The sequence below is a fragment of the Nipponia nippon genome, unplaced genomic scaffold (genome assembly GCF_047370975.1).
Source record: "Nipponia nippon isolate SJK-2023a ecotype South Korea unplaced genomic scaffold, ASM4737097v1 scaffold_4, whole genome shotgun sequence".
Classification (NCBI taxonomy): domain Eukaryota; kingdom Metazoa; phylum Chordata; class Aves; order Pelecaniformes; family Threskiornithidae; genus Nipponia; species Nipponia nippon.
In genome coordinates this window covers 83,812,641-83,840,340 of record NW_028262358.1, presented here as the reverse complement: position 1 = coordinate 83,840,340, position 27,700 = coordinate 83,812,641, and the positions used below count along the sequence as shown (strand labels likewise).

General features: G+C 41.7%; 2 protein-coding genes across 8 annotated transcripts in view; both read right to left on the bottom strand.

Annotated features, from left to right (window-relative positions):
* Positions 1–14,301, bottom strand: part of EPHA7 (EPH receptor A7) — a 173,505-nt gene extending 159,204 nt beyond the window's left edge. For all 7 annotated transcript variants that reach the window (XR_015708039.1, XM_087773831.1, XM_009475571.2 and 4 more), the window contains exons 1-3: positions 14,002–14,301; positions 9,525–9,589; positions 4,410–5,079 (exon numbers count right to left, since the gene is read on the bottom strand). Coding sequence is in view for 6 of the 7 variants with exons in the window: in XM_087773831.1 (XP_087629957.1) it covers positions 4,410–5,079; positions 9,525–9,589; positions 14,002–14,098 (832 nt within the window). In the remaining variant the exon portion in view is untranslated. The remainder of the gene's footprint in view (positions 1–4,409; positions 5,080–9,524; positions 9,590–14,001) is intronic.
* A 1,638-nt stretch (positions 14,302–15,939) lies between these two features.
* Positions 15,940–27,700, bottom strand: part of LOC148053410 (uncharacterized) — an 86,353-nt gene continuing 74,592 nt past the window's right edge. Inside the window, exon 4 of the mRNA XM_087776488.1 lies at positions 15,940–17,208. Coding sequence (XP_087632614.1) covers positions 17,147–17,208 — 62 coding nt within the window. The 3' untranslated portion in view covers positions 15,940–17,146. The remainder of the gene's footprint in view (positions 17,209–27,700) is intronic.

Here is a 27,700-nt window from a genome sequence, read left to right as displayed (position 1 = left end):
ATTTCTAAGTACCTTTCTGGTACCTTTGCTGGGCACCTTTCAAGACAATCCTTTAAAATGTACAACTTCCACACCTAAGCCTAGTGTCACACACCAGTAGACATAAGATCAACACCAAGGAGATAGTGTCCTTGCATATAAGCAAAAGAATCTGCAATTCAAAGTTCAGAGGCTCATCTAGTTTTCTCATATTTGTTTCACCCAGCTTTAAGATTTTGCTTTAAATGACGATTGTGAGCTCTCTGAAATTTGGGTCTCTTATGTATGTGCATTAACACGATAGATCACTGAGGTGGCATGGACTCCTTGGCACACCTATAGTGAGCAGTGATCAGTGTACACCCAAAAAAAAGATTACTTCAGCTTGAAAGATCAAGCACTGAAGATGGAACACATGGGAGCTCATTTTCCAGGTTATGTGCTTCACCGCTCGTGATTGTTTTCTTCCTCATCCTTCCCAGCATTACCAGTTACTTACATTCATACAACAAAAAAAATCTTCTGGCAACATATTCAGTGCAGAGTTGTGTATAAATCAAAATTCAATTGTTTTAGTATCTGGACTCAATAAATTTCACACACAGGAGAGAAGCTGTATGCAAAAAGAACACATTCTTCAATCACAGCCAGCCAATCAAGCTAGCATAACACAAATGAAAATCCCCACTGAGTTACAGGCTCAATTTGGAACTACAATGTGGCTATCTACTCCTACCTTTGCTACAACACAGCCAGATAAGGTATTATTCTGTATCTTTAAAAGACCTTCCTATTGTGTTAAGTTAATATAGCTGAGCTTTAGCAAGTGTGAGAGGGGAATCACAGACTTCTGCCCATCCTGACAGAGCACAATGCTTTCTGCCATGAGTAGTCCCAAAGAAGTCACGCAGCATGCCAGGTACAAAGTATTTGCAGAAGTGAGCCCTCAGACAGGGCTATAAAAGCTCTGGGTTAAGGAAGCACACACCAACTTGCTTCTGCTTGATCTGTTACACAGCTTGACAGTAACAGATAGCCAGTTGCATTAGTGTCAATGTTCAGATAAGTTTCTCTCAATATCTGTCACAAAAAACAGACACAGTATCAGTGTGCTAGCTGTGTTATCGGTCAATACATAGTTGATCATACTTAATAACATCCTTGAGCACAGACACAGCTAACAAGTATCACAGACGGCAATTACTATTGTGCACCACAGTCAACCAGATCACTCTGACTCTGAGCTGCCAACGGTGTGCATTCGGCGAGTGCCTGCCTCCCACCTTTTCCCTCTCAAATACATTAACTTGCCTCAATATGGAGCCAGAGTTTGTTTTGAAACTCTTAACAGGATCACTGAAAGAAAAGAGGAAAAATACCATAAACGATCCTCTGGACTGTTTCCAGAGTAGCATATTCTCTTAGCGATTGCTTTGGAAGCAAGCCAAAAATGGGAAGTGTTCTTGCAAATGAGCATGCTACTGTATTCAAGTACAAGTTATCATTTAATTCTTTTGTCAACATCAGCACAGTTAGAAATTAAGAAGCATGTTTAATAAACAGGTTACTTCAATTCCAGTTACCAAACACCAATTTCTTCTCTATCCATCCCCCCCACACTCACTCAGCTCCTGTGCCCCACCCACTTCCCAACATACACTGCTTTCTTTTTTGGATACTTTCCCTCTTTTATTGAGTCAAATAAAATTAGTATATTAATTACATCAACCATAACTCAGATCTGTAATCAAGAGCAAGTTAACTAAGAAAAAAAGTAACTCCAAAAAAACATTTGAAAACCTCAAAACAGGCTTCTGTGGGACACAGTGCTTAATATTTTTAACAGAGCTTTAATACAGTCTACTGAATGGTTTCGTGGGGGCAGTTTTTCATATTACAACTACTCCTAATGAGATCACCCTCCACAGTGTATAAGCCCTCATCCCTTCCCACCAGAACAATGAAAGATTTGTGCAAGGCTACAAAGGTATCAGAAAAACTCCACTCGCTTCACCTTGTACCAATTTCGTCATAAAAACTTGTCAAGAACACAATTTTTTTTTCCGGAGGACAAATTATTAATAATGAGATACATTTATTTTTCTTCTAGGGTCCTCGTAATCCTCTGTAGAGGATTTTGAAGTCCTCACACAGACATCTCAAGACTCAGTGACTGCTGCCAGCTTTGTTTTTGAGATTCTGTAAGTTCTCCTCTTCACAGACCTGTGGGGTTTTTTTCCAGTTTTTAACTTACAACATTTCTCACCAACCAATGTCTGCCTATCTTACGATAAAAATATGGTGTTTTATATATATATATATAAAATGTGTGTATATATATAGAATATATAGAAAATATATATATATATATATATATATATATATATATAATGCTGTCTCCAACAGCATTCTCCTGGAGAAGCTGGCTGCTCACTGCTTGGATAAGTGCACTCTGCACTGGATTAAAAACTGGCGCAGAGAGTGGTGGTGAATGGAGTCAAATCCAGTTGACGACCAGTCACGAGTGGTGTTCCCCAGGGCTCAGTACTGGGGCCAGTCCTGTTCAATATCTTCACTGGTGACCTGGATGAGGGGATTGAGTGCACCCTCAGTAAGCTTGCAGATGACACCAAGTTGGGTAGAAGTGTCAATCTGCCGGAGGGTAGGAAGGCCCTACAGATGGGTCTGGACAGGCTGGATCATTGGGCCGGGGCCAACTGTATGAGATTCAATAAGGCTCAGTGCCGGGTCCTGCACTTGGGTCACAACAACCCCATGCAACGCTACAGGCTAGGGGAGGAGTGGCTGGAGAGCTGCCTGGTGGAAAAGGACCTGGGGGTGTTGGTTGACAGCCACCTGAACATGAGCCAGCAGTGTGCTCAGGTGGCCAAAAAGGCCAATGGCATCCTGGCCTGTATCAGGAATAATGTGGCCAGCAGGACCAGGGAGGTGATAGTGCCCCTGTACTCGGCACTGGTGAGGCCACACCTCGAGTACTGTGTTCAGTTTTGGACCCCTCACTGCAAGAAGGACATTGAGGTGCTGGAGCATGTCCAGAGGAGGGCAACGAAGTTGGTGAAGGGTCTAGAGAACAAGTCATATGAGGAGTGGCTGAGGGAACTGGGGTTGTTTAGTCTGGAGAAGAGGAGGCTGAGGGGAGACCTTATTGCTCCCTACAACTACCTGAAAGGAGGTTGTAGCGAGGTGGGGGTCAATCTCTTCTCCCAAGTAACAAGCAATAAGACGAGAGGAAACGGCCTCAAGCTGCACCAGGGGAAGTTTCGGTTGGATATTAAGAAAAACTTCTTCACCGAGAGGGTAGTCAGGCATTGGAACAGGCTGCCCAGGGAAGTGGTTGAGTCTCCATCCCTGGAGGTATTTAAAAGACGGGTAGACGTGGTGCTTGAGGAGGTGGTTTAGTGGTGGAGTTGGCAGTGATAGGTTAACAGTTGGACTCGATAATCTTAAAGGTCTTTTCCAACCTTAACGATCCTATGATCCTCTGATATAACTCCTTGTGTCATCTTATGACAAAATTGATAGACCATGTGTCAAATGTATATGAAAATACTTGTCTTCAAACAAACTGCCTATTCTCTTGATTTTACTGTGAGCAAAGACAATGAAATATCCTTTCTCATGCTAAGCAGAACCATCTTACACACGTAGCCCCAGTGACAGCAATGCGAAGGGTAAGTATTTTTCTAAGAATATGTGTAACTGAACCAATCTGAATTAGAAAGTACAAGTCACTAGTCTCTGACTTGCTAGTATTTTAAACTAATCACCATGATACCCTGGCAAGCCAAAAGTTTATAGAGTTAGCTTTATGCAAAAAGGTATTGTAGAAAGGAAACCAAACTTTACTCTGGAAACATGATATTCTGTTTGAAAGAGCTAAAAATGATACTCTTTTGTCTGAATTTGTACATGCTTATGACCTCTAACTCAGTTTTTATTGCATGTGTATTCTTCCCATTACTAACCACACCTCATTCTTCCTCAGTTTTAGTTTTCTTATAATTCTGTCACAGACCATGTGAAAGAACAAATTATTTAACCACTCATATCAGAGATTATTAATACAATGTTCTGTGATATGCGTGGCTTGCTTAGCAAGATATACAAGGAATATAACCTTAACCGGTTTAAAATGTTAATCCTGAATCTATATTTATACTTCATACATACTAACTTTAAATTTTCTTATTTAAATTTTAAAATGCAGTATGCAGCTGCTGATTTCCCTATCCAGAAGTGCCAATTGCTTTAGATTATCCAGTGTGAAGTTTACAGATTGAGGATCCACAAACTTTAAAAGCAGACTGATGACGTATTTCTCTTGGGAAAAAAAATAAAAAATAAAAAAAATAGGCTAGTAGAACATGACCTACAATGTACAGATGAGAACAAGTTGCATGTTTACTTACGTTCACATGTGTCTCCTTTTTGCTGGTATCCTGCTTTGCAGATACATTTTCCAATAGGCACTAACCATTCTCCCTCTGCGCTGCAGTGCATCTTCGGCGAGTTCTCCGCCTCCTCCTCCGCACTGCTGACACAAGTTCCTCGTACTTCAACTAAAGAGGAAAACTCTGAGCCAGTCACTGTGTCAGGAAAAATAGCTAAGTTTTCAATGATGGACCAGCACTTCTTGTAGTAGACTTTGACAGAGACCAAAGCAATACAGGCCCCTACATCCTGAAACGCAAGATAGAATCCTTTTTTGGACAAAGGTCCAATTTCTCTCACCTCTGTGTTAAGTTTCATTTTTCTCTCCCCAAGATCGCCCTGGGTAAAACTTTCATCTGCTGCAATAGTGTCTATTTTTACATATTGGTTTTCTCGGATATTCCTGCCAGTGTCGTAGTCTGTTTCATAATAATACAAGTTAAAAGTTTCTTTACAAGTCCCCAGAACTCCAGGAAGACTGTTACAATCCCTCAGAGTGAATTTCAGTTCTACAAAAATCCTTTGTGCATTGCTTTTTGCAATCCAGTTAGTCCGAAGCCAGTTGTTTTGGTTTGATTCCATCACCTGGCATACCTGGTATGTTCGTATAGGCGTGTAGTTTTCATCCAGTCCACTAATTTCTTCCCACTAAAACAATAACAAAGAGTTAGTAATACAAAACAAGTACGCCACCAGATGTAACTATTGTGTTTTTTAAAAGGCTTCACACAACTCAAGTCTCCTCCTTTTTTACAGTATGGCTTCATAAAAAGTAGGTTATTGTTAAAATACTCTTAAGCACTCAAATGAAGAAAATACATATTAACACAGCTGCAGGCTTGCTCTCCCTCCACATCTTTCCCACATATAACTAACTTCTAAAAATCATTGTCATATCATGGGCACAGTTGTAAAGGGGAAGTTTCAGAGAAGGCTGTTCAACATACCAAGTACTGATTACACACTGGGCTCTCCCACATTTCATTAAGGTCATGACAGTTTTGGGTAAGCAAAGACCAAAAGGAGGGAGGCAGCTTTGCTTCCAGAGAAACCTAGTCTTAGAAACAGAAATTGCCTAGTGTACATAAAACTTGTGTACATAAAACTTCCAGTTAAACTTTCAGTTGTACAGAAAGCATGGGAAACTTGCGAGTCCTGTGGTTTTCACTCCTGTATGATGAGAGCGGCATAGAGAGAGAGGGCAAAAGAAAACGGACAGAATTAAAAATCTGAAAGCAAGAAAACATTTTGATTGTCCCCTTTTTGTTCAGTCCACCTTCTGTTCTGCTTACAAACCAAAGAAGGTAAACAAGAGCTCCTCACCTCACATGTTGTTCAGTGGCTGCATCCATGATAAAAGGAGCAAACTTCATTTAGTTGGGAGTTCAAATGAACCGTGAGATTACTACATAATTAAGAACAACCCACATGACTGAAAGTTCACTGGTTCAAAGCCTGGTTTTTGTTGTTGTTCCCTCTTTAGGATAACAACTATGTAACAAACTGGTAAGCCTGTAACAGCCCAGCCCACAGTCTTTAATGCCTTTGGTGGCATGGGAATTTGCAGCTCCGGCAATGGCAAACCTTCCACTGAAATCAACCAGGCAGATCTGCTCAGGTGTAACCAAAACAATATCTGTCTCTCACCTTTTTTCACATTTCTTGTAATTTAATTCACTTCAGAAACCTCAGCTGTAATAAATTAGATAATTTTTTTGAGCTATCCTCACACAATGATACAAGCAACCATGACTTCTCCTTATGGCACTTAGCCCTCTGGCCCTGTGTCAATAATGCACTTAAGCTCACCCTTAAGATCAATGACAGTACTTATGAGCTTAATGGTAAGCATGTGCTTAAGTGCTTTGTGGGACTAGCATGCTCCGCACCTCTGCAGGATGGAGCACCCACTGACATTCCTTATACCGGTAAGCAAGTGTGGAAGGCATTGGTTTCCCAGACTAGGAGCCATGCAGTATACAGTACTTTGCAAGCCTATTTGACAGCAAATGAGATCATTTTGATTTTGGTCTACTGCTCCAAGAAAAAGCAGATGTGGCTGAATTGATGCTGGAAGTTATCATCAAAAAATATATCACAGCTGCAGATGCTGAAATGCGCAGAAGTTGCAAATATCAAAGCGCATTTCAAAGACCTACAGTTAATATAGACATGGTATGTATGGTATTATGTATGCATATAGTATTAAATTATTGAAATATATTATTAAATGTTCGTGGAGTTAACTAAACTGATTGCATATGGAACTGTATTAACCTCAGAACAGAAGAAAGTCTATCTTCATAATAGATTTATTAGATCTGAATGAGTAGATTCCACCTCCCCCCCCCAAAAAAAAAAGTATTAACAAGGAAAGGAAAAAAAGGGGCCCTGAACTAAGGCTTTTGGCTCTGCCACACTGAAAAACAACAACAACAAAAAAAGCAAAACAAACAAACAAAAAAAGAAAACACAAAAAAAGAACAAAAAAAACCACAAAGATGACAAAAAAGGCATGAAGCCTAAAATTTCACTGATTTTTATATTCTCCATTTCACATGAGGTAGTGTTGGATTTTCTTGTTTTGAGTTGGTTTGAGGTTTTTGTCTATTTTATTTTTTATCTTCCGTAAGCAGTCCTCCCTCAAAACACCAAGCCAGATTCTGAAATGAGATATTCCATTTAGACGACATATTGTATCTTTGAAGTGAAAGTAACATCTAATGCATCACACAACAGAATCTGACTCCTCGGGTTTTGATGTGGACTGCTCCACCAAAACAAATCCCCACCTTCCCCCCCCCAAAAAAAAGAAAAGAAAAAAAAAAACCAACAAACAGAAAGCAAAACAAAAAAAACAACAAACAAACCACATTTAACAAAGTCAAACCATTTTTCATAATACAACACAAATGAGCCTTCTTAGGGTCAAAAGTCCACTACATGAGGCTAGCTAGTATTAGAGAGATTCTTATGCTACAGTCAAGGAAAACAATACAAAACACTAAATTCAGATAAGTCCTACTTTACGTTATGCCTAGCATTAAATGCTGAAGTCTAGTTTTACGTGTTTTCCCAAAGCCATGGAATATGGTTCTCCTAAAAAATTAAGGAAATGTGACTTATGATTCAATTCTGTAATCACAGAGCTATTATTTCAAGTAGTCCGCTGGAGATGTACCTGCTTCTCTGCAGGGGAAAAAAATACATCAGTACTTCAGGATATGTTTTCACCTACGCCATCTGAGGTCACATTTCATTAATGTCGTTCTAAAGTGATCAGTTCCATGATAGCTTTTACAGCAAGAAAATTCAACTTTTCTTTGTCCTGCTGCAACATATGGTGATGCACACGCAATTCTGTTTGAATGCATCCTGTTCTATTGGTTTCAATATATGGTATTTTAACTTCTTAGTTATCTTAACAATGTTTGAGATCATTGTTAGACATAACATTTGCAGTTGAATGAGGCATTTAACAAGTGTCTGGCTGATATATTCCATACTGTGATGATGCAGGAGTCTCTGTCAAGAAGAAGATTTTCTGTGTTTATTCCCATGAAGTCTTTATTGCATAGTAGAAAATTCAGTAATTAAAACTAGAAAAACATTTATTTTCAAAATTACATTGTTAAAATGGTACTTTTATGTTAATATACAGGCAATTATTTCTGAACGTTCTCATGCATATGAATCCAGTCATTAGTTTTGATTCACTTTTAATTCCTGATTGAAATTGGCTTCTACCTCTAAAAGTCACCTTTTACTATTTGTTGAATTTGACTCTACTTTCATCTTTAAGTATGCTGACACGTGTAACATGTGTTGACATGTCTTTCATTATCTACAGGTTAGCCGAATATAATTGCCACCAACCTAATCTTTCAAACACCTCTGGTAAAGGCTTCAATCAGTGCAAAATGCTAATGCCGAGGTTATTAGCCATCATACGCATTGAGCTCGCATTACATTCCTTCTGAAGTCCTTAGATTCGTTTCCAGTTTATGCTTGTATTGATTTTACGATCTTGCTTTTAAAGAAAGACACTTTCAGATTTTCATTCTTCTTATTTAAAGGATTTGTTACACTTTTATATCCCCACTCACACTTCACGCTCTTCTGGCTCCAGATTTCTTAATGCGCTGAAGATTAAGGGCCTGATCCCCCAAGTCCTTGTTCATGCAAGGAGTCGCAATGGATTCAGCAAGACTGTTTCCATGACTGAGCACTGTCTATATAATTTATGATTTGTCAGACTGAGTTAAGGGAGGACTGAGCTAAGGTAGGACAATATACCCATTATATCTTTCTGAAAATGTTCTTCCTCAAGGCTTGGGGAAGAAGGGGTTTTATACCACTTCTAATTCAGACTGAAAGCAGCATTTCTCAACTTTACATATATAATAAATAAGACAATAACACTGATGTTTCTAAACTCCTCATTTTTTATAATGATGTACTTTACAATGGTACAGTTCATGGAGTACCATGAGATTAATTCGTAAGCAAGCTGGAGGTGGCCTTAACCACATAATTCATGCCTAGTTCCAGATATAAAGCTCCTCAAGACTTGGGGATGTTTCAAGTTTGGAATGTCATTTCAAACACATCTGCAGTATAAATGTTTTTATTTTAGAGCACTTCAATCTGTGCTATTCAATTACAAAGAAAACATCGTAAACAAATTTATGATCACCCATTACACAGAAAATGAAAAACATATTTTTAGAAAGTTTCCACACAGAAGTAAATCTGCTGTTTTTAAAGGAAGAAGGAAAAAGTGCTTTAAAATACCGCGTTATAAATATACAGAGCTTTCTGGTACAGCACAAAGGATTACACTACATAACATAAAGCTACTGAGAACATTTAAGTGAGTTTCTAAAGGGACGCTTACTTTTAATCAGCTTGTACATTTGTACAGCGTAACCTGAGGTACACTTCTTTCCATTCTAAAAATGAAAAAGCTGTAAACACTTAGTATGATTACTGAGAGAAATATGAGGGGGAGCTAGTTTAAAGCAAGTCTCTCAATTGCTTTGGTAAAATAACTACTTATCTTTAGGAACTTAATTTTTGCCTGGAGTACTTACCCCATTGGGAGGAGAGGAAATCCATTCCAATTCTGTCTGTTGTGCTTTAGAGTCCAGCAATATTACTAAAAAAGAAAAAAAAGAATTTCCACTGTTTGTTAAATATAATAAGTGGGAATATAATACCAAAGAACAAAATCTGAATAATGAAAGTGATAAAAAGAATACAATTTTTTTACAAATTAATATTTTTTCATATTATTAAAAAAATTATCTGCAACCACAACTATGCATTTACGTGTAAACAGATGATTAAATTATTATGTACCATCCACATATAAGCAAATATTCATTAATCTTAACAATTTCATTGCTTAAATTAAAGTGTATTGTTTTTCTTAGTGCTCTAAAGTGTTACTAATCAGTCATTAAGATGCATGCTCCCTTCATCTCCTTTGTCATAAGAAGGACATTTCCCATATGCTGGTTATTACAATGAGCTTAAAACAAATACACACCAACATTTCAACACTTTTCCAGACTGATTTAAACAGGACTAGCCTATACCTTACCAGGAGTTGCACTGCAAAAGCAAAGGTCTTTTTGAATTTGAAAGAAAAAAAATATGTCCCTTAGGTGATAAAGCAGTAATTCTATTAACAAATGACAACCAGAAATACAGAAAATAAAAGACTCTGCAATTACCTCACACTTCGCATACACAAAATACCACACACACAAAATCAGACTAATTCACTTTATGGTAATGGCTTACTAAAATCTTCACGTCCTTATACCCCAGTGACACTTCCATACAAAAAGACATCCGTTCTAGTAGTATCGCAATTATTTTCAACTAATTGTAACCCCGTCTCTGACAGTGGTTAATCACAGCCTAATAAACCAACTCTTATATATTTTACAGTACATATTGGAGGTTATATTACTAATATCCTGTTACCTCCAAACATACATTTCTATATACATCTTATATTACAGCTATAAGCTTCTTTCTTAGCATACTATTGTAAGTTTCTGTAAGACTTTCCAACGGTACATATGCTAATCTGTGATGTCTGAAAAAAAAAAAAAAGTGAAATAATTTGCTGTAATACCTTCTTTCAAATAGCCAAAGCTGTAAAGTGATCAACCATATATCTAGGTTTGGCACACTTTGAAGATTCCTTCTTCAAAGCTGCACATTTAACTTCATGCTTCTATTTGATTAAATAAAATGTAACATTTCTAATTTAAATCTATTCAGTATATTTTTAGCTATACAGCTATTTATAACTTTATACACACCATTTAAGTACTGATATTTCAATGCATGATTTAAGGCTGTAACTTGAAGCAACTTTTGTCAGGTCTCTTGAAATGGTTATAATTCTGGGTTCGTCCCTTTCTCCTAGTAGAATTTAACACAAAATTTCAGTGAATTACTGGAAAGATGAGATGACTAAAAAAGTTATTTAAAGGTTCATACAGTAATATCTGGAATGTTAGCTGAACACAAAACGGTAGCTTCCAGGCCTGTATTTCAGTAATAAAGTGGAGCTACTCATTAAAGAAGTTTGATAGTCTCTCCCCGGAAAGATTTTCTGCTTATTTCATTAAGCTTGGATTGAAGGGGCTTTACTTTGTAACACTTTCTATAGACAAGAAGGTGGTGTATGTGGTGGTTTGTTAAACAAGAGCATTTATAATAGTCCTGGAAAAAAAGGTACCAGGAAAAAATTAACCATTTCAGCACCAGCACAACGTCCCATGGCTGTAATTCATTATACTTTTTATTTGGCAGCAATTCTCCAGCACATAGCAACGGCTGGGCACATCCCAGAAAGAAAAGCCAACAAGCAAACAAACAAACATAAAACCCTGCTCTGCAAACACCCCTTGCAAAGAAAACATGGCGTTTCCGTGTGGGACCCGAAGTTACTGAGGAAGAGCTTTCCAGGCCAGCGGCTGGTGCGCTGCTCCCAGCCCCGGGAGCCCTGCGGCCGTCAGGGCTCGTTGCGCAGCGCTGGGAAGCGATGCGGAAGGACGGCGCCGTGCTCCGCCCGGGGATACGCAGCCTCCCGCACACAGAGCACACCGAGGCCCCGGGCGCGGTCCCTCCGCGGCGGCGCAGCGGCACGCGCTCCGCGCAGGGGGGGAGGCGCCGCTCGGGGCCCCGCTCGGCGGCGCGGCGGGACAGAGAGCGAAAGGAGGCGTAACACCGCCGGGCGGAGCGCGGGGGCGCGGCGGCGGGGAAGGGGCTCCGCCGGGCGCCGCGTAGGCGGGGAGCCGCAGCCGCGCACCCACCCCGGGCACTGCGCGGGGCTGCGCGCAGGCGGCCGCGCCTCCGCGCTGAGAAACGGAGCCGGGTAGCAGCGAAGCACCGGTACCGCGGTCGCCCCCGCCACACCCCCCCCAGCCCGGCAGCCGCCGGTTTGGGGACGGAGCGCCCGGGACGGCGGCCCTGGAACGAAGCCCCGAGGTCTCGGAGTCCCGAGGTCTCGGAGTCCCGAGGTCTCGGAGTCCCGAGGTCTCGGAGTCCCGAGGTCTCGTAGCGACGGGGCGGAGGGCCAGGACCTCCCCCCCGGGGGCAGCGCCCCTGCGTCTGCGCTCGCCCCGAGGGTCCCGGCCGCGGCGCTGGCAGAGGGCTCCGCAGATAACGCGGTCACCCCCTCGCTTGGAGGGCCAGGCGGACCCTGCCCCACTCCTCTCCAGCCTTTCATCTAATTTTATTTAGCTACAGAAAGCAAACTCGGAAAACTTTTCAGCCTCTCACCCCCCATCCCTTTTCCGTACCCAGCGGGGAGCGGTGGGAAACCACGCGGGGCTGCCGCCGCCACCGGCCTTTCGGCGGGGCCGGGAGTGAAGCTGCAAAGTTACTTCGCCCCCCCTCCCCCCTCCCCCCCCGCTCTTTCTTCCGCGGGAGTTTTCTGCGCTTGCAGCAGGTAGCCGCTATCAATCCCTGTCTGCCGCTCGCCCCCTCCTGACCCTCCTTTAGCTTGGTTGATTTTCCCTAAACATACACACGTTATCCACATACACTTACATGTATAGATGCATATATATATACACATCCATACACGTATTTCACACACAAACACGAGGCAGACTACCGTCGGGAGGCACCGGCGCAGCCCCGATCGCGGCGCAATCCGCAGGGCAGAGCGGGGCAGGCAGCCCGCACCCTCCCTGCCTGCCTCCCTGCCTGCCTGCCCGGCTCTTCTCCGCTCCCCGCCCCACGGCCACGCGTTAGTAATCCCCGTGTGGGGGTCTCTGTGCTTTACAGCCCCTCCAAATAAACTTTCGACATGCTGCTAAGGACAGGCTCTCTCCTCTTTCCCTCTCTAACCTCGCCATCGCCGCTTTCTATGAAGGGCAGAGGACATTTTAATTGAGGGATTTTTTTAAGCTCCGGTTACAGGCTCGAAATGGTATTTTACTGCGTGCCAACGGCTTGATGAAAAATACTGACGTATCCAGCTGAGGGAGGAAAACCCCCAAACGCATACATATGAGGAGACACCGAAAAAGCCCCTGACTCTCCCTTCCCTGTCGTCCCCCACCCTCGAAGATGGAGACGGACCTTCGCCTTTGACTGTCAAACGCGAGCAGGGCGCTCCTTTAAATCATTTCGGATTTTCTCAGCGTGAGGAAAGAGACTCCCAGATGGAGTTTGTGAATTTATTTTATACACCTCCATCAATCCCTGATATAAAACTGCCTGTTTTCTCTCCGTGCGCGGGGGAAACAAATGTCCGGGGTTCGCCTTACACAGATACCGTTGTTGGATTGATGGGAATCGGGAAGCCCCGTTGTGATATGCAGATGGTGTAAAACATCCATCCCTAAACCTCTCCCTCTCTCCAGCGATGCCGGAGGAGAGGACACACGTTGCAGAGACACGACGCCAAGCTGTATGTACCCTTTAAATGCATGCCTAGCCTACATGGCCGGGAGGTGCAAAACTGCACCCCGATGCTCCTTCCCACGGTCCGTGCACGGCCCCGCGGGGCCGGAGCGCTGCAGGCCCCCGCCGGGCAGCAGCGCGGAGCTGCCCCGCAGCCTCAGCCCCACGCCGTGCCGTGCCTCCCCCGAAACGTCCCGAGCCCTGAAACTCGGCCCCCAACCCCTGCAGCCCCCGCCCGGGGAGTAGCGAGGTAACCCGCCGTCCCCGCACCTCGTCGGGAGGATTAAGGCAGGCACAGGAGAGTGAGGCTCCCCTGCACGGATCCCCGGGCCGGGGGCTGCCTCCCCAGCCCCGTGCCTTTTCATCACGTGCAAATGCCTCGCAAACCTCATTCCTGAGAGCAAAGGCAGTTGTCCCAGTCTCTCACACATACACACGCACACCCCCAGTGAACGCCTTGCTTTTTCCTGCCTCCCACCTCGACTAAAAAAATGTCTTTATTTTGTTTTTTTAAGGGGGGGGGCTGAAAAGCAGCTCGCAGTGGCAGGCAGGTCCTCCACTAAGCCACCGCACAGACTGCGTGTGCAAAAGCCATAAATAAGCCCAAACTTTTTGTTTTCCGCATCACCTTACCTTCTTTTGCAGCCTGTGCCTCCCCCGTGTGTGCAAACCGGAACAGCCAGACGGAGCACAAAATAATCCAAGAAGGGAGCCTACTTTGGAAAACCATGGTTGAGGAGCGGGGTGATTTTATATTTCTAGCTATATATTTCTAGATACTGCCGCTGCCGCCGCTTGGTGGGTGCTAGAGGACGGTGGAGAATTTGCTCTGCTCGTCTCTGGCTCGGCGCTCCCTCCCTCCTGGCTGCCTTTCTCCTCCTCCTTCTCTTCCTCCACCTCCTCCGCGCCGCTGCCCCACTCCCGCACCGGGCCGGCCGCCCGCCAGCCCCGACTGCAGCCCGGCCGCCCGCGCCGGGCTCCGATAATATCAATCAGGGCGAGGGGGCGGGACCGCAGCAGCAGGGCGGCCCGTCCCTCAACCTGACTGACAGCCGCCGTCGGCCAAACAGCAGCGATTCTCGGCTCCCGGCGGGCCGAGCCGGCGCCTGAGTCGTCACGGCCGGGGGGCGGGGTCGGCTGTGCCGCCCAATGAGCGTGCGGCGGTGTCGGGTTGCCGCCGGTGCCGGGGAGCCGCGGGCTGGGCGCGGGGCGACGGCGGTGGGACGGAGGGGCCGAGCCGGGAGCGGGGCCCGGGGCCCGGCCGGCACCGCGGGGCTGCCCCGCACGCCTGGAGGCCGCCGGCCGGCTTGTCCTCCGAGCGAGCGGGACGGCCGGCCCGCCCGCCCCCAGGGCTCCGTGTGCTCGCCCTGTGCGGCGGCTGCTGGGGTAGGGAGCGAGGGGCGGCCCGGCCAGGGCCCGGCCCCAGCCCCGGCCCCGGCCCGAGCAGCCGCCGGCGGGTCCCGGCGCTGCCTCCGGTGCGGTGCCCGGCCCTGGCCGGGCTGAGCGCGCACCCGGGCTGCTGCCACCGAAAGGGAAACTTCGGCAGGAGCTGCGGGATGGTGCCCCGAGCTGCTGCGCTGCCAAAAGTCAAGTTCCTCAGGGCTGACATCACTTGGGCTCCCTTCTCTTTGTTTTGTTTGGGTTTTCCGTCCTGCGCCTCCGATTTTCCTCAAACACGAAGAACAGGTTAATGACGATATAGATCTTATTTTTGGGGTGGAAGGGGGGGTTGCTTCCCCCCCTCCCCGTCGGGTGTAACCTGAAGCGAGGATAATCCGCTAACAATGAGACAATTTAAATAGGAGAGAGAGAGGAAAAAAAAAAGAAAAAAAGCAAAACCCGAGGGAGAGAGGAACTTGCCAAACCTCTTTTGTCAGCGCTCACCCTACAGGCCGGGAGTGCTTTTCCCGGGGATCCATTATGCCCCCACCCAAAACCCACCCTTGCTCTTTCAACGAGTGAAACAGGAGAGCGACGCAAAAACTTACCGTTCCCCAGCGAGGCTGCAGCGCGCAGGCTGCTGCGACGGGCGCGCTGTCTCCGGCGGCCTCGGTGGGAGCGGTCCTCTCCCCGGCCGCGGCGGGGCAGGGGCTGGGGCTGGGGCTGGGGCCGGGACCGGGGAGCCCCCGCGGCGGGAAGCGGCGGCGGCGGCCCCGGCTGCGCTCCCCGCTCCGCGCCCCCTGCGGAGCCGCTGCCCGGCCCCTGCCCGGCTAACTCTGCCCTGCGCACCTTCCCGGGGCTGATGCTGTGCGGCGCGGAGCTGGTTTTGGACAGCTCTGTTGAAAGTGCATCGCCGTGTCCTTTCGGAGGATAGAAACGCGATGTAAGCGGAATAAGTGGTTATTGTCTTGGAAGCAGGCGAAGACAGCGAAGCGCAGGGGGTGTTAATTGCAATTCGGGGGCAAGATTATGCGGGAATCTGAAACAATCCTTGCGCAAATGGGGACGCTGATACAGAAAATGTTATGCCATAAATGGAAATTTAAATTGGGGGGCGGTATATGGGATCTTTAGGTACATAAAGCAAAATTAGAATTAAAAATTATTATTATTAATAATAATAATAATAGAAATATGCTCAGCATTGTCTGACACGCAGCCACCATACTCCGGGCTTTGAGCACTTTCCCTGTGGTCTCCTCATTACTTCTGAGAATGGTGTGGAGGTAGCCTCAAAAATGCACTGTATTCCTTTCACTTGCAGACTAATTAATACTCGTGGCTTAGAATATGACAGTTTTTGTGTTTTATTCAGAATGTTCTTTTGATACTCTGGATACCATGATGAGTGTAGGCAAAGTACGCGCTCTTGATTCTCTCGTCCTCTCTCATCTGTCATTCCCATCCTCACGTGTTCGTACTCAGAAAGAGGAGCTGTACGGAACAGTGAGTTTGCTTATCTTCTTTGAAAGAGATTATTTTGTTTTAAATGCTTACTTGCAGGTATTTTGTAACTTCCCTGCAAGTTTTCATAGGTAAAGTTAGTTTTCACATGGCATATGTTGTAACAGTGATTAAAGCAGATGTAGGAAGTCCTTAACCTAGTTAGTCCTCTATGATTTCCTAGCATAAAGTGCAGGAATTTCACTACAGCACCATTCACCCAAAAAGACAATTTTTAACCTACAAAATGTATTTTAAAAAAAAGTTATTTATATTGAGACTTTGAATGATGATGTTCATAAAAACACAGGAACTTACTAAATGAACAAATTGACAGGAGAAAGGCTCAAATGGTAATGAGATATATCCATGTCCTGCATATAGTGTTAGGCCAGACACTTATTTTCTTTATCAATCACCTGCATTTATACAGGCTATATAGTACTACATTGTACAATCTAATATTGTATGTGTATAATATGTATATAGGGTCTGTACACATATAAGGACATTTAAAATTATGTAAATATACCAACCACACAAAGGATATATGTGCACATGACTGAGTGTGTAAAGAAATTAGAGATTTCAAAAAAAATAAGGTGTATATTTCTCTTCCTGATCAACTCATTTTAAATGCTCTGTCTTCCTGATCATTGTAAATTGAGCTGAAGATGACATATTATTTGTATTGCTGCCTTGAAACAGTTGTGGATGTGTTCACAGTTACACCAAAACAATCTGTATACTTTGAGAGGGTGTATTACAGTGTGTTTTTTTCAATTGTGCTTCTTACACGTTAAATCTTTGTGAAATGGATTCAGAATTTGAAATCCTTTTTAGTGAATTTGATTTTTTCCTTTTTCTCTGCTGCTTTGTAGTGTTTTCTAATACTTCATTGTATTCTGTAGGATGCATAGCCTGTATTGCATCTCATCCAGCTGAGCGTTGGATCTTCTGTGAAGAAAAACAGAAAAGAGAAATATTACAACTGAACCAAAATACTCAAGCTAAATGGACCACAACCCTCAGATTTGGTATTAAAATCTCTGAGAGAAGAAGAAAAAAAAAGGCAAGGGGAAAAAAAAAAAGGCAACTGGGAACTTCATTGAACTCAATGTATTACAATTCAGACACCGTTAAAGTAAATGGTTAACCGGAACAGAACAATGTAATCAAAGATACTAATGTTGCTTTTTTGCTTTATTCTGTTTTGTCCTTTTTTCTTACTCAAAATCTGTAGGCCAGATTCTGCCTTTTATTTAAACTTGTGCGTAGTTAGAATGGCTTTCTTGATATTACTTAGCTTCCCTATACTGATACTAGCTTGATACTAGCCGAGCTTCTCTGTATTGAATTGCAATGGTCTAAGCAGACTTTGGAGAAATATTTAAAGAATTTTCTCCTTTAAATTTGCTAACTTTATCTCCACCACATAACTCACTCTGAAATTGTGGTACAAGAAATATGGGATGAGTTCTAAGTCTATACAAGCACACATAAGGAAATAAGCATGGTTTGAAAGTAGTTATAAAATTCTGTTTTCACAAATTCCCTTTTTGCAGGACTCAAACATTCTTTCTTGGCTACTCTGTGTAGGGCTTAAGCAAAATTTCAATAGCTTCAAAAAGGTGTTGAAGGTTAGCCTCAGACATAATTTATGAAAATGATATTCAGTCTTGGTTCTGTCCACACAAGAATGATCCTTAAAACTGGTCTTGACCAAAAACATTTGAACTGTGTTTTACAGTAGTAAAAGTAGAAATTAGGCTTAAGTAATAGAAGAAGATTTTTTAAACCCTGAATTTGGTCATTTGTGGTCATCGTCTAAGCAATTGCTAAGCAATCCTTAACCCATGCACAAGATTTTGTGTGAAATATGCAGTATACATTTTTGTACAGTTTTTGTCAATTCTTTGTAGAATTTTTAATATAAAAATGCATTGGGTTCATGACATTTGACTTCTAAGTAGTATGTTTATAATAAATCATTATATGAGACTTTCCATTTAGTCTTCCAGATGTAATGGCACTTATATTCCAAATATGGACCAGAGACGAATTTTCCGTATGGTGTCAATTTCAGATCTTCTGGTGGATTTATAAGTCAGAGTAGCTCTATTATGGTAAAGAAGGCAATTCATTAAATAAATATTACTAGTTCATAAAGAAATTGTAGAAAATTGGGACTGGCTTGTTTCAAACGCATGCTCATATAAAAAGTCCTTTTTATAGTTGAAATTTCAGTTTGTTTCGTTTTTTTTTAAACTATTTTAGTTAGCACAAATCAGAAATAGTGCTATAAAGCTTCACATTTTAAAGTCTTCACATACATCAGAATGGTAATAACAATTCACTGTCGAATTTTCTCTTGGGGGACTTAAAGTTATACACTGTGCTAAACAGATGCTTAGATTCTGTTTTTCAAATCTATGAATTTTCAATATACTTGAAAAGCACTGTCCAGAAATAGAGATAAGATGGTGTATCATCTTGCCATTTGATGGAAATGAAATACATTCTATAGAACACAAATTAGATTCACGTTAAATACATGTGAACATGAAATGCCTCTGCCTTTCCTGAGGAACAGTAGCAAAGAGTTGTATGGGGTCCAAAAATATGCTGCATCTGGGTCCTATAAGACTGCTTCCACTGATAAGTCTGAATTTGAAAACTGTTTTACTGAAGAACAAGAGCCTTTGGAGAATATGCTGTTTCTGTGTTGATCACTCTTCAGAGTCTGTTAGTATATCTCATTGTGCTGTGGACCTTCCTCTGGGAAGCCTGAGCAGGGCAAGCCAGTGCTATCACCCTGCAATAACATCTCATCTGGAGAGATTCTGAAAGGAGATAATTTCCATTGCTCACCTATGAATTAAAGGAATGCCTTTGTGCTCCGGTGCAACAAGAAGTAACTGCACACATAAGCACACCGTTGACTTCAATACTCTGTAAGATTCAAAGTTTCAGTTTTCCTAGGATGTTTGTCATACTAAAAGTTGCACACAGAAGAGACTGGTCATAAGGGCAGTTAATTCTTAATTTAGTTAATTAGTTGTAAGTAGTAGATAAACTCTAGCAATATGCTCCAGTGAGGTTAGTATCTTCCTGTTCTTCCTCAGTACAAGTGACATCTGATCGCTTCCATCTGTGACAGTCCTAGATTCTTCTTTCAGCCCAGCTGAGGTGAAAAATCAGACCCAGTAGATTTCCTGTTTCCATGTATTACCTCCTCTTACAGTCAGTCTCAATCTCTCAGTTTCCTTATGGTTCTGTGAAAGAGCACGGAAGGGGAAAAAAAATTAAAAATCTCTCCTCTCAACCTCCCTTCTGTGTTAGGAGGTAGGAGGGGGAAGGATAAAAGAACAGATGCAAAAACCTTTATTTAGTTCTGAAAGATAAACTACAGATTGCGATGGCAGGAGTTCCAGTGCTTTCACCTCTAGATCCAGGAAGCGTAGTGATGTGGAGCATCACTACTGACAGAAAAGCTGCCAAAGTGTATGGGAGAAGGTGTTCCTTGAAGAAGAATAATTTAAGAATTCTGTCCCTCAAAAGTACAACCCTCTGCAGATTTCCCTCTTTGCCATCTTTCACATATTCTCATACTCTGTTAAGTTTCCATGCATGTATACTGCCACTTCTACCCTGGTCTGTAGATGTGCCTCCTCCCAAAACTGATCTCTCACTATCCACTGCAGGTAAACAAGATTTATAACAAGTAATAGACATACCAATTTGTGGAAGTTTGGTTTTTCCTGAGATAGCTGATGCTTAGGAGATACATTAAATCACAAGACCTTACGTACTTTATTTTATCTCCTTCAAACGTGGAAGTTCATGTGACAGTGAGTTTCACAGGTAAGTAATGCTTTATTCAGAACACATTTAGTTTTGGTTTGAATTTGCCAACTGTAGTTTCAGGATGTGATTTCTTTAGTATTTACTGTAGTGTGACAAAGGTTAATAGAAGTACCTAACAAACTGTCTTTATATAGTCAACTCTGGTTTACCTAGAGTAATAATCTTGTAATACAAATGCAGGGATGATGCAAACCCTCTGTAAAATTAAACTACATGACTGCATAATGAAGAAAAAAGGTTTTGCTGTATTCGACCCTAAAGGGCAAGCTAACACCTGCCTGGATCAGTAAATGCAGACTGAGAAATAAACCACAGTATTGCAACACTGCCTCTGGACTCCTCCTGTCCCGCATGCAACCACATTAGCTATCTCTATCCCCACAATAATGTGAACCACAAAATGGATAATTTCATCCCGGTCACCACTGAGTGGGTTCTTTCCTTTTAATTATTATTATTGCACATATATTTACCAAGTATTTCTTACTTGGCTGCTGTCTAAAGCCTTTGTTCAGATAATGTTTTCCCCTTGTAAGCAATTCCATTGATCTAGGTGAGAGTTAGGTGCTACTCAAGCTGAATGAGACTGACAGTCTTTGGTAAACACTAAGTATCTTTAAAGCTCCTTCAGATGGAAAACACTTCATTTTAAGAAATCCTTTATTTGTCCTTTTGTACATGTTTTTCTTGAGGAGGTGATTTGAACTGTAAGCAGTAAGGAGAGTTAACTGATGTGGTGGAGGGTGTGCTTTTTTGTACATCAGTTTTTTTCAAGACAATAACTTTGATTTTTTTCAAATATTTTGTTGGTGTAGGGTTTTTTGTTTTGGTTTTGGTTTTGTTTGAGGTTGGAGGTTTTTTGTTTTGTTTGGTTGGGGTTTTTTTCCCCAATGATGGCACAATAAGCAGTTGTCACTGAGCTGTAGTGTTGCCAGTGATATCTAGGTCTTTCTCTTAAGTGGTTGCAATAAATTTAAAGCCCATCAATGTGACTGAATAGTTCTTTTTTTTTTTTTTTTCTTCTCTTCTTCTTTCTAGTGAATAACATGGCAGCTGTCTACAGTAATTCATCTGTCATTGCATTGCCCAGTTGCTTAGAGGTAGGATTTCTAATCTACTGCATAACCTTTCTTAATCCCAGCTAACCTCAATAATCTTTTGCCACATCACTGTCTATGACTTCTACAATAGGTAATAAATATATTAAACTGTGATACTCATAGTACATATCTTGGAGCATCCTGTAATTTGCTTGTTTTTATGATGAAATCAACCATTTATTTGTTAATGCACTTTGTTTTCCGTCTCATAGCCAGACTGTAATTCTTGACAGATGCCTACCGCACACTCTGTAATTATTTAGGTCTTAACAGTCATCTTTGGGGAGACTCAACAGACTATCTTGTGTCAATTTATTTGAAATTTTGTTTTTTCCCTTTTTAATAATACAATCCAAAACATTAAAATAAAAGGCAACTGTAATACACAAATTAACAACATCTTTTATTTCTCTTTGCTTTTTAATATTGTTCTTTATCCCGTTTTCAAATATAACCAAATATTCAAATAACATTACATGAAAGGAAATTAATTTGTACAGCCGGCAAACTGAACCTTAAAAACAAAAAATGCATATTTATGCTGTCTGTGATGTAAAGTGATTTTGTATTTTTTTCATATATTTTATTAGTACACAACCTACCAGGCAAATTTTTGTAATTGCTGTATTACAGTAGTAAGCCCCACAGTAAGAAATTAACTTATCTAATTGAACTTCCAGTATTAAAAGCAAAAAGAAAAGGTAGTCTTCCAGATCAGGGCATCTGCCAAGGAGATTTCAGCAGAAATCAGCTTCCTGATTTCTAGGAGAAAAACTCTATGCCACTTTTTCCTTCTTCAGTGCTAACATATATCTTCCTAATCATCCCATATGGGTAGTGGGAGTTTGTTTTTCCCCCAAATGGGCACAGAGTTCTCAATGAATGTTGCTATGCAAAAAACCCCAACAAAACCGTAGTGAGCCTCTTACAATTTGCAGTCCAGGGGCATGGCAGGCTGAGAGAGCATTAAGTCACCTTCGTACCCTTCTGATTTGGTAAGCTGAAAATGTCCTCAGTGTATCCAAAAGTGCTCTGGGGGCCTGTAAAATTATGGCACACTCCTAAGGCTGCCTGGTGCACTGCAGGACCAGTTTCAGTCTCTGCCTTCTGCAGCCCTGTCCCAACCCACTCTTCCTTCCCCCAGCTTGCCCCTAGCTTTGCCCCTTGCTATGATTTGCAAGACGGTGCTTTGAAGGCTGTCTTCTAGCATGCCTATGCGAAGGCATTCCTCTCTCAGACAGAAACAGTGATTGTGGGGCTTTAATGCTATTCCAGTCCCTTTGTCCTGCCATATAATGTCCTTGCATATAACCACCTGTAGCATAATTAAGCTAGATTTTAGGTGCTTAATCAGGCTCAGCAAAATAACAGTTTGTCACATTCCTTCCAGCTGAAATCAGTACATAGCTTTAAGTCTGCACTGCCTCTACTGTACCTGTGAGTAACTGCTGTCAGCTGGCAAGAGCTTCATCTGAATTTGGATTTACTAGGAGATTAACTTAAGATACTTTTCTTTCAAAACAAGTACTGTACTGTATCTGTTCAGACTGAGACTTTTCAGTATATTTATTTGTCAAATATGCATATGTATGTGTCTACATACATAATTTCCTCATAAATTCAATAGTCGCAGATGAATGGAATGTAGAGATAATATAGTTTCATGCACGCAATACTGTGTACAGAGGGCCAGTCCCTTATCTCCTGTGAATTGACATAATTGCAACAACATTATGCTAGTTGGGGCTTTTTGGCAAGAATTCATGCCAGTTACATAATTCATTACAGCATATTCTAACCTACCGAAATCTATGCATATTTTTAGGCATAGGTTGTACAGTCCCAGTGATTTCTGCTTGCAAATTCCCTTTAGACATGCCCTCAGATTCCCCCTGGATATGCTCCTGTCACTGTGTCACTTTGAGAGTCACTGCTGCAACTCTTCCGTCTATGCAGTTCTCATAGAAGTCAGTGCAGGATTTAGATGCACATAGGTAATAGGGCTGGATGTTGGTCAAAGTACAGTGGATTCTGAGCTCTTCTAGTAGTCTTCTGAACATGCTTCTGATTACTAAGCACTGTGAGCCTGAGCCTTACCTGATGTGAGCCCCTGGAGTTAATGTCTTTATGCACTTGTTAAGATTTCTACCTTATGATGAGTTATACCATTTAAATCTTTCAAATTGTGTTTATATAGATATATAAAAAATCTACAATATCACGTATCTGGATAATATTACATTTTTTGGGGGGAACAAGAATTCTGCAGGTTTTTGTGGGAACTTTTGTGGGAACTTTTGTGGGAATGGAGAGCTCTGTCTCCACCTCTTCTCCCATTAGCTTCCCATCAGTCAGATTTTGCTAGAAGGCTAGGACTTGTTCCTGTGGAAATCTGCCATGCAGTTGATACAGTAACCTACAGTGGGATTGCAGATGTTAGAACTGCCTTCTTCCACACATCCTCATTGAGATATAGTACCGCCTGTCCCCATGAAGCACCCTCTCTCACCTAAGGGCATGGCAGGTCTACATGACTCAACTTGCTCACTGTTCTGGCTCTGTTTCAAGACTCTGCTGGAGAAACAAGAGGAGTGAGGGAAGATGAAGAGTACAACTTGCTTCCATCTCTTCCCTGCTGAACTGAGGAGAGGGACGGCTCAAAGAAAGGCAGCAAAAGGGATAAAGCCACAAAAAGGGGAGGCTGCTGTGCTGTGCAGAGGGATGTACCTTGTGGATACTGTGATAGTCACCTAACACTTTTGTTACTGTTTGGTGTAGTTTCTGATGATGCCATCGAGTATGGTGTACTACCCATGTGTTACCTTCTTTTCTCACCTTCAGTTTTGCTATTCATAAGGAATTGTCCAATTCTCAGAAAGATGTAACTTTGATTTCAAAAGCTGTCTGTCTCTATCCAAATGATGGGAAGACAAAAGAGTTCATAAGAAGGCTAAAATAACAAGATTATTTTAAAATGACATTTGCTTATGATTTTAACTGTTATGTCTCTCTAGCACACACGTATGTGTGATGGCTCTACTTAATTGACAGTTCGGTCACATTAATCAGGCTACTTCTATAACTGCTTCTTTCTACCTGCAACTGCATATTGTTCTCCAAAGGAATTCCACACAGTTATGGCCAGCGTAGAGACAGGGCTAATTCAGCAGTGCTTTGCTCAGCTGCATTAAGTTGTTTTGTTATATGGAAAGAATTGAATTAGTTCACATCAAAGTTACACCACCTTCTGTGACAGGTGAAATTGGTGTGTAGTAGTATGAGCTGAATCAATGTAAACTGATATAAAACTCTGGAAACCTAGCTTTCAATGGACTGCTTAATGCAGCTTGGAAAAGCAAATCCCAGCACAGTATAGCACGCAAAGTGAAATAAATGAATGAAAACTTCATGATTAAATGCTTTCATCTGGAAATTTCATTGCAATATTCAGAAACTCTACAAATTCTTCTAATTCATCATACTCTTTGTTTATTACTAATAAATAAATGTGCTGATGGAAGGAATTCATTACCCTTTCTACACACTTCACTAGTTGCAGGTCATTTATTAATCTGTGTTATCTGGTAAGACTAAAACTAGCTGTAATTACATTGTTAAACATTGATTAATAAACAGCCCACATCACTAATATGCGCAAGAAGCAAGATAAAAAAATCTTTTTAAAGATTTAGAGTAAAATTTTAACATTCCTTTGGGAATAAGGAAATCTGGATCTTCATCAATATTCATTTTTGTAAGATTCCATTTGCTTGTACAGCTGTATCTCTAAACACCTTTTGGAAACAGATTAACAAGCAAATTCAATTACACTAGAGTAAACGAACTGCATTCACAAAGTGGTATTAATACACTAAGTGAAACATTTAGAATGAAACATTTTTTTAAATAGTCTTCAGCTAACCAATCTTTTTTTGTTTTGTATTCTTAGTTCAATCATGTAATTAAGCACACATATATTTTAAATCCATTTGTATTTTACAGATTTAAAAACAATATAGCAATTTGAAATACATTACTAAAAACACTGTAGATTCCTAGACTCTGCTTTTGTAGGTTTTCAATAAAATCACTTTGATTGAAGTGACACACAGGAAATTATTGCATGTCAGAAGCTTGGATTATCATTAAGGGTAAATAAGCAGAATGTCTCTGGCATTTGGCAAAATTGGGGAACTTATTTTTATGAAATAGCTCTATGGGAAATAAAGCAGATGGAAAGAAGATGCTTTTAGAAAAGATGTTTTAAGACTGTCCTCAATTAATCATAAACGACAAATCTTATTATAGCAGCACTATTGCTAAGGGTCTGTCAGTATTTCCACTACAAACCTATATTTCAAAGATTTATAAATAGGCTATAAAAATTAAGTCTTGGATGAAATTTGATGTTCACACTGTTTGCTATAGGATCACGTTTTCCTCACAAAACTTTAAGAAAATCTGTTTTACCTTCTTGAGTTGGAAGGCTGCAAAGGGACCAGAAGTGAGAAGTTTGGGATGACTTCTTTGTTTGTATAACTTTAAAAGAGGACACAAAGTAATAGATCAGGAGAACTATGATTCAATGGCATAAAGGGTCTAACTGGCTTTTTTTTTTTTCTTTTGTCCCTGAAAGGATCACCCATTTTTAGTGTAATTAATTTCAGCTAGTAACAGGGCTGCTGAAATTCTTCCCTCAGCCTTTTAACTCCTTTGTGTTACTTCTTCCAATTTTATTATTAATCAGGGATTTGACACCTGTTTTCCAGCTCACCCAAATTTATGCTAGCCCAGAATATGTTCTGCCACTGGGGTCACATAGGACTTTGAAGCAGTCTCTACTATTTCTGCAGAACTGATGGACTGAACTAAAGTTAGCAGTTCTTGATTGTTTGATTAAACTAACTTTTTTCCTCTGTGTTCCTTTTGAAAGTTGAAGCTATTCTGTAGGGTGCAAAATAAGTGTTGCTAGAAAATCCAACAAGCGTAAAGCTCAGATGTGCTGTGGTTCCTCATTATTATGGCTCAGGAAGGTAGATGTCCTGTTAGGCTTTTCTCTCTCTCTGACAGAGATTTTAAGGGCATTTTGAGGAGGACCAGAACTATGTTGAGACCCATGAGTACATACTCACTACTCAAGGATGTTAGAGGTGGTGCAGTAGTCCTTTGCTACTGTTCCCTACCTGTGAGACAGGATTACCCAAAACATATGGAGAACACAGCAAAGAGATCCCAGTTTTCTGGGATCTGGCAGTGGTTTTTAGCCACTTTGGCCAAGTCTGTCTTGGTAAGTCACATCTGTGACTGTTGTCTGGCACTGGTCATCTGGTAGAGGAGATTCTGTATTCCACTCCTCAGCTGGCTGAACCACCAGATCAGGCAGCCACATCCAGGCTGCTCACGGGGAATTGCACCTGCCCATGCCCAGAAATCATTTAGGAAAGTGCTAGCTGGTCTGGCTAGATTCTGCTCTGACAGCGCAAATAATCAGTGTTTGACAGCATTCCCCAATGCTGTTTTATTTACTAATACAGACATAGACTTTGAGGCCATTCAAACTGACAAGACAGCTAGAGTTTGGTTTGGACTGAACTGAAATCTGCAATCAAGGTGAAGTTTGCAAGTAGCAAATGGGGGAATCTAGCTTCAGAGGGCCAGACCTTCAAGTTGACAAAGGTCATGTTACCCATAAAGCTGGTAGCCTTGAATGACCAGTGCATAGACATATGCTGATATCCGCACATCGTATATCTAACAAATTCCTGCTATATTAGCAGGCTAAGACACTGTTTCAGGAGAGCTACAGTATTCCTCTGGCTGTCCTGGGTGTACTTTCATAAGAGAAGAATAAGATACTCTTCTATCCACTAATGCTGAAAATGGTGTTCTTTTCATAGTAGTAGCCTTGGAATAGGCACATGCTAAAGAGAACTGCGTGCTATCTAGCAAATGAACCTACCGTCTACTGCAAGTGAACCCGACAATCCTTTCTGTGACTGAATAAGAGGCTGGCCCATGTGATTTATGTGTACGACAATATAGCACGTGCTTCCACTAAACACACCCCTCGCTTCCTCTTGCATGGCAAGCTTGGCTGGCTGATGAGAAATAGGAACCCTAGAGTCAAAATTCAAGCTGGATTACCAAGAAACTAGATTTGAATAGGTAGTAAAAAAAAATATTCACAGATATTAAAAATTCAATGACATTATTATTGATGGCATTATTATTGTGCTGAAAATTGCAAACCTGTTGTTTTTGTTCTTCAGAAGAACAAAATGTATGATCTTGTGTTTTACTTTAGGAAACAGTATTTGTGAGAGCTAAAGACTAGGCTGACAACTTGGTTCATTTGGACAGTTGAGGCTTAAGGTATTGTGAAGAAATAGAAAATAAAACTTTCTATTTTGTTCAGGAGTAAGTAAGTTACTTAATATTTCAGTTTCTCTGCAGGTGGAGAGTAGTTACGTTGTATTATTTTT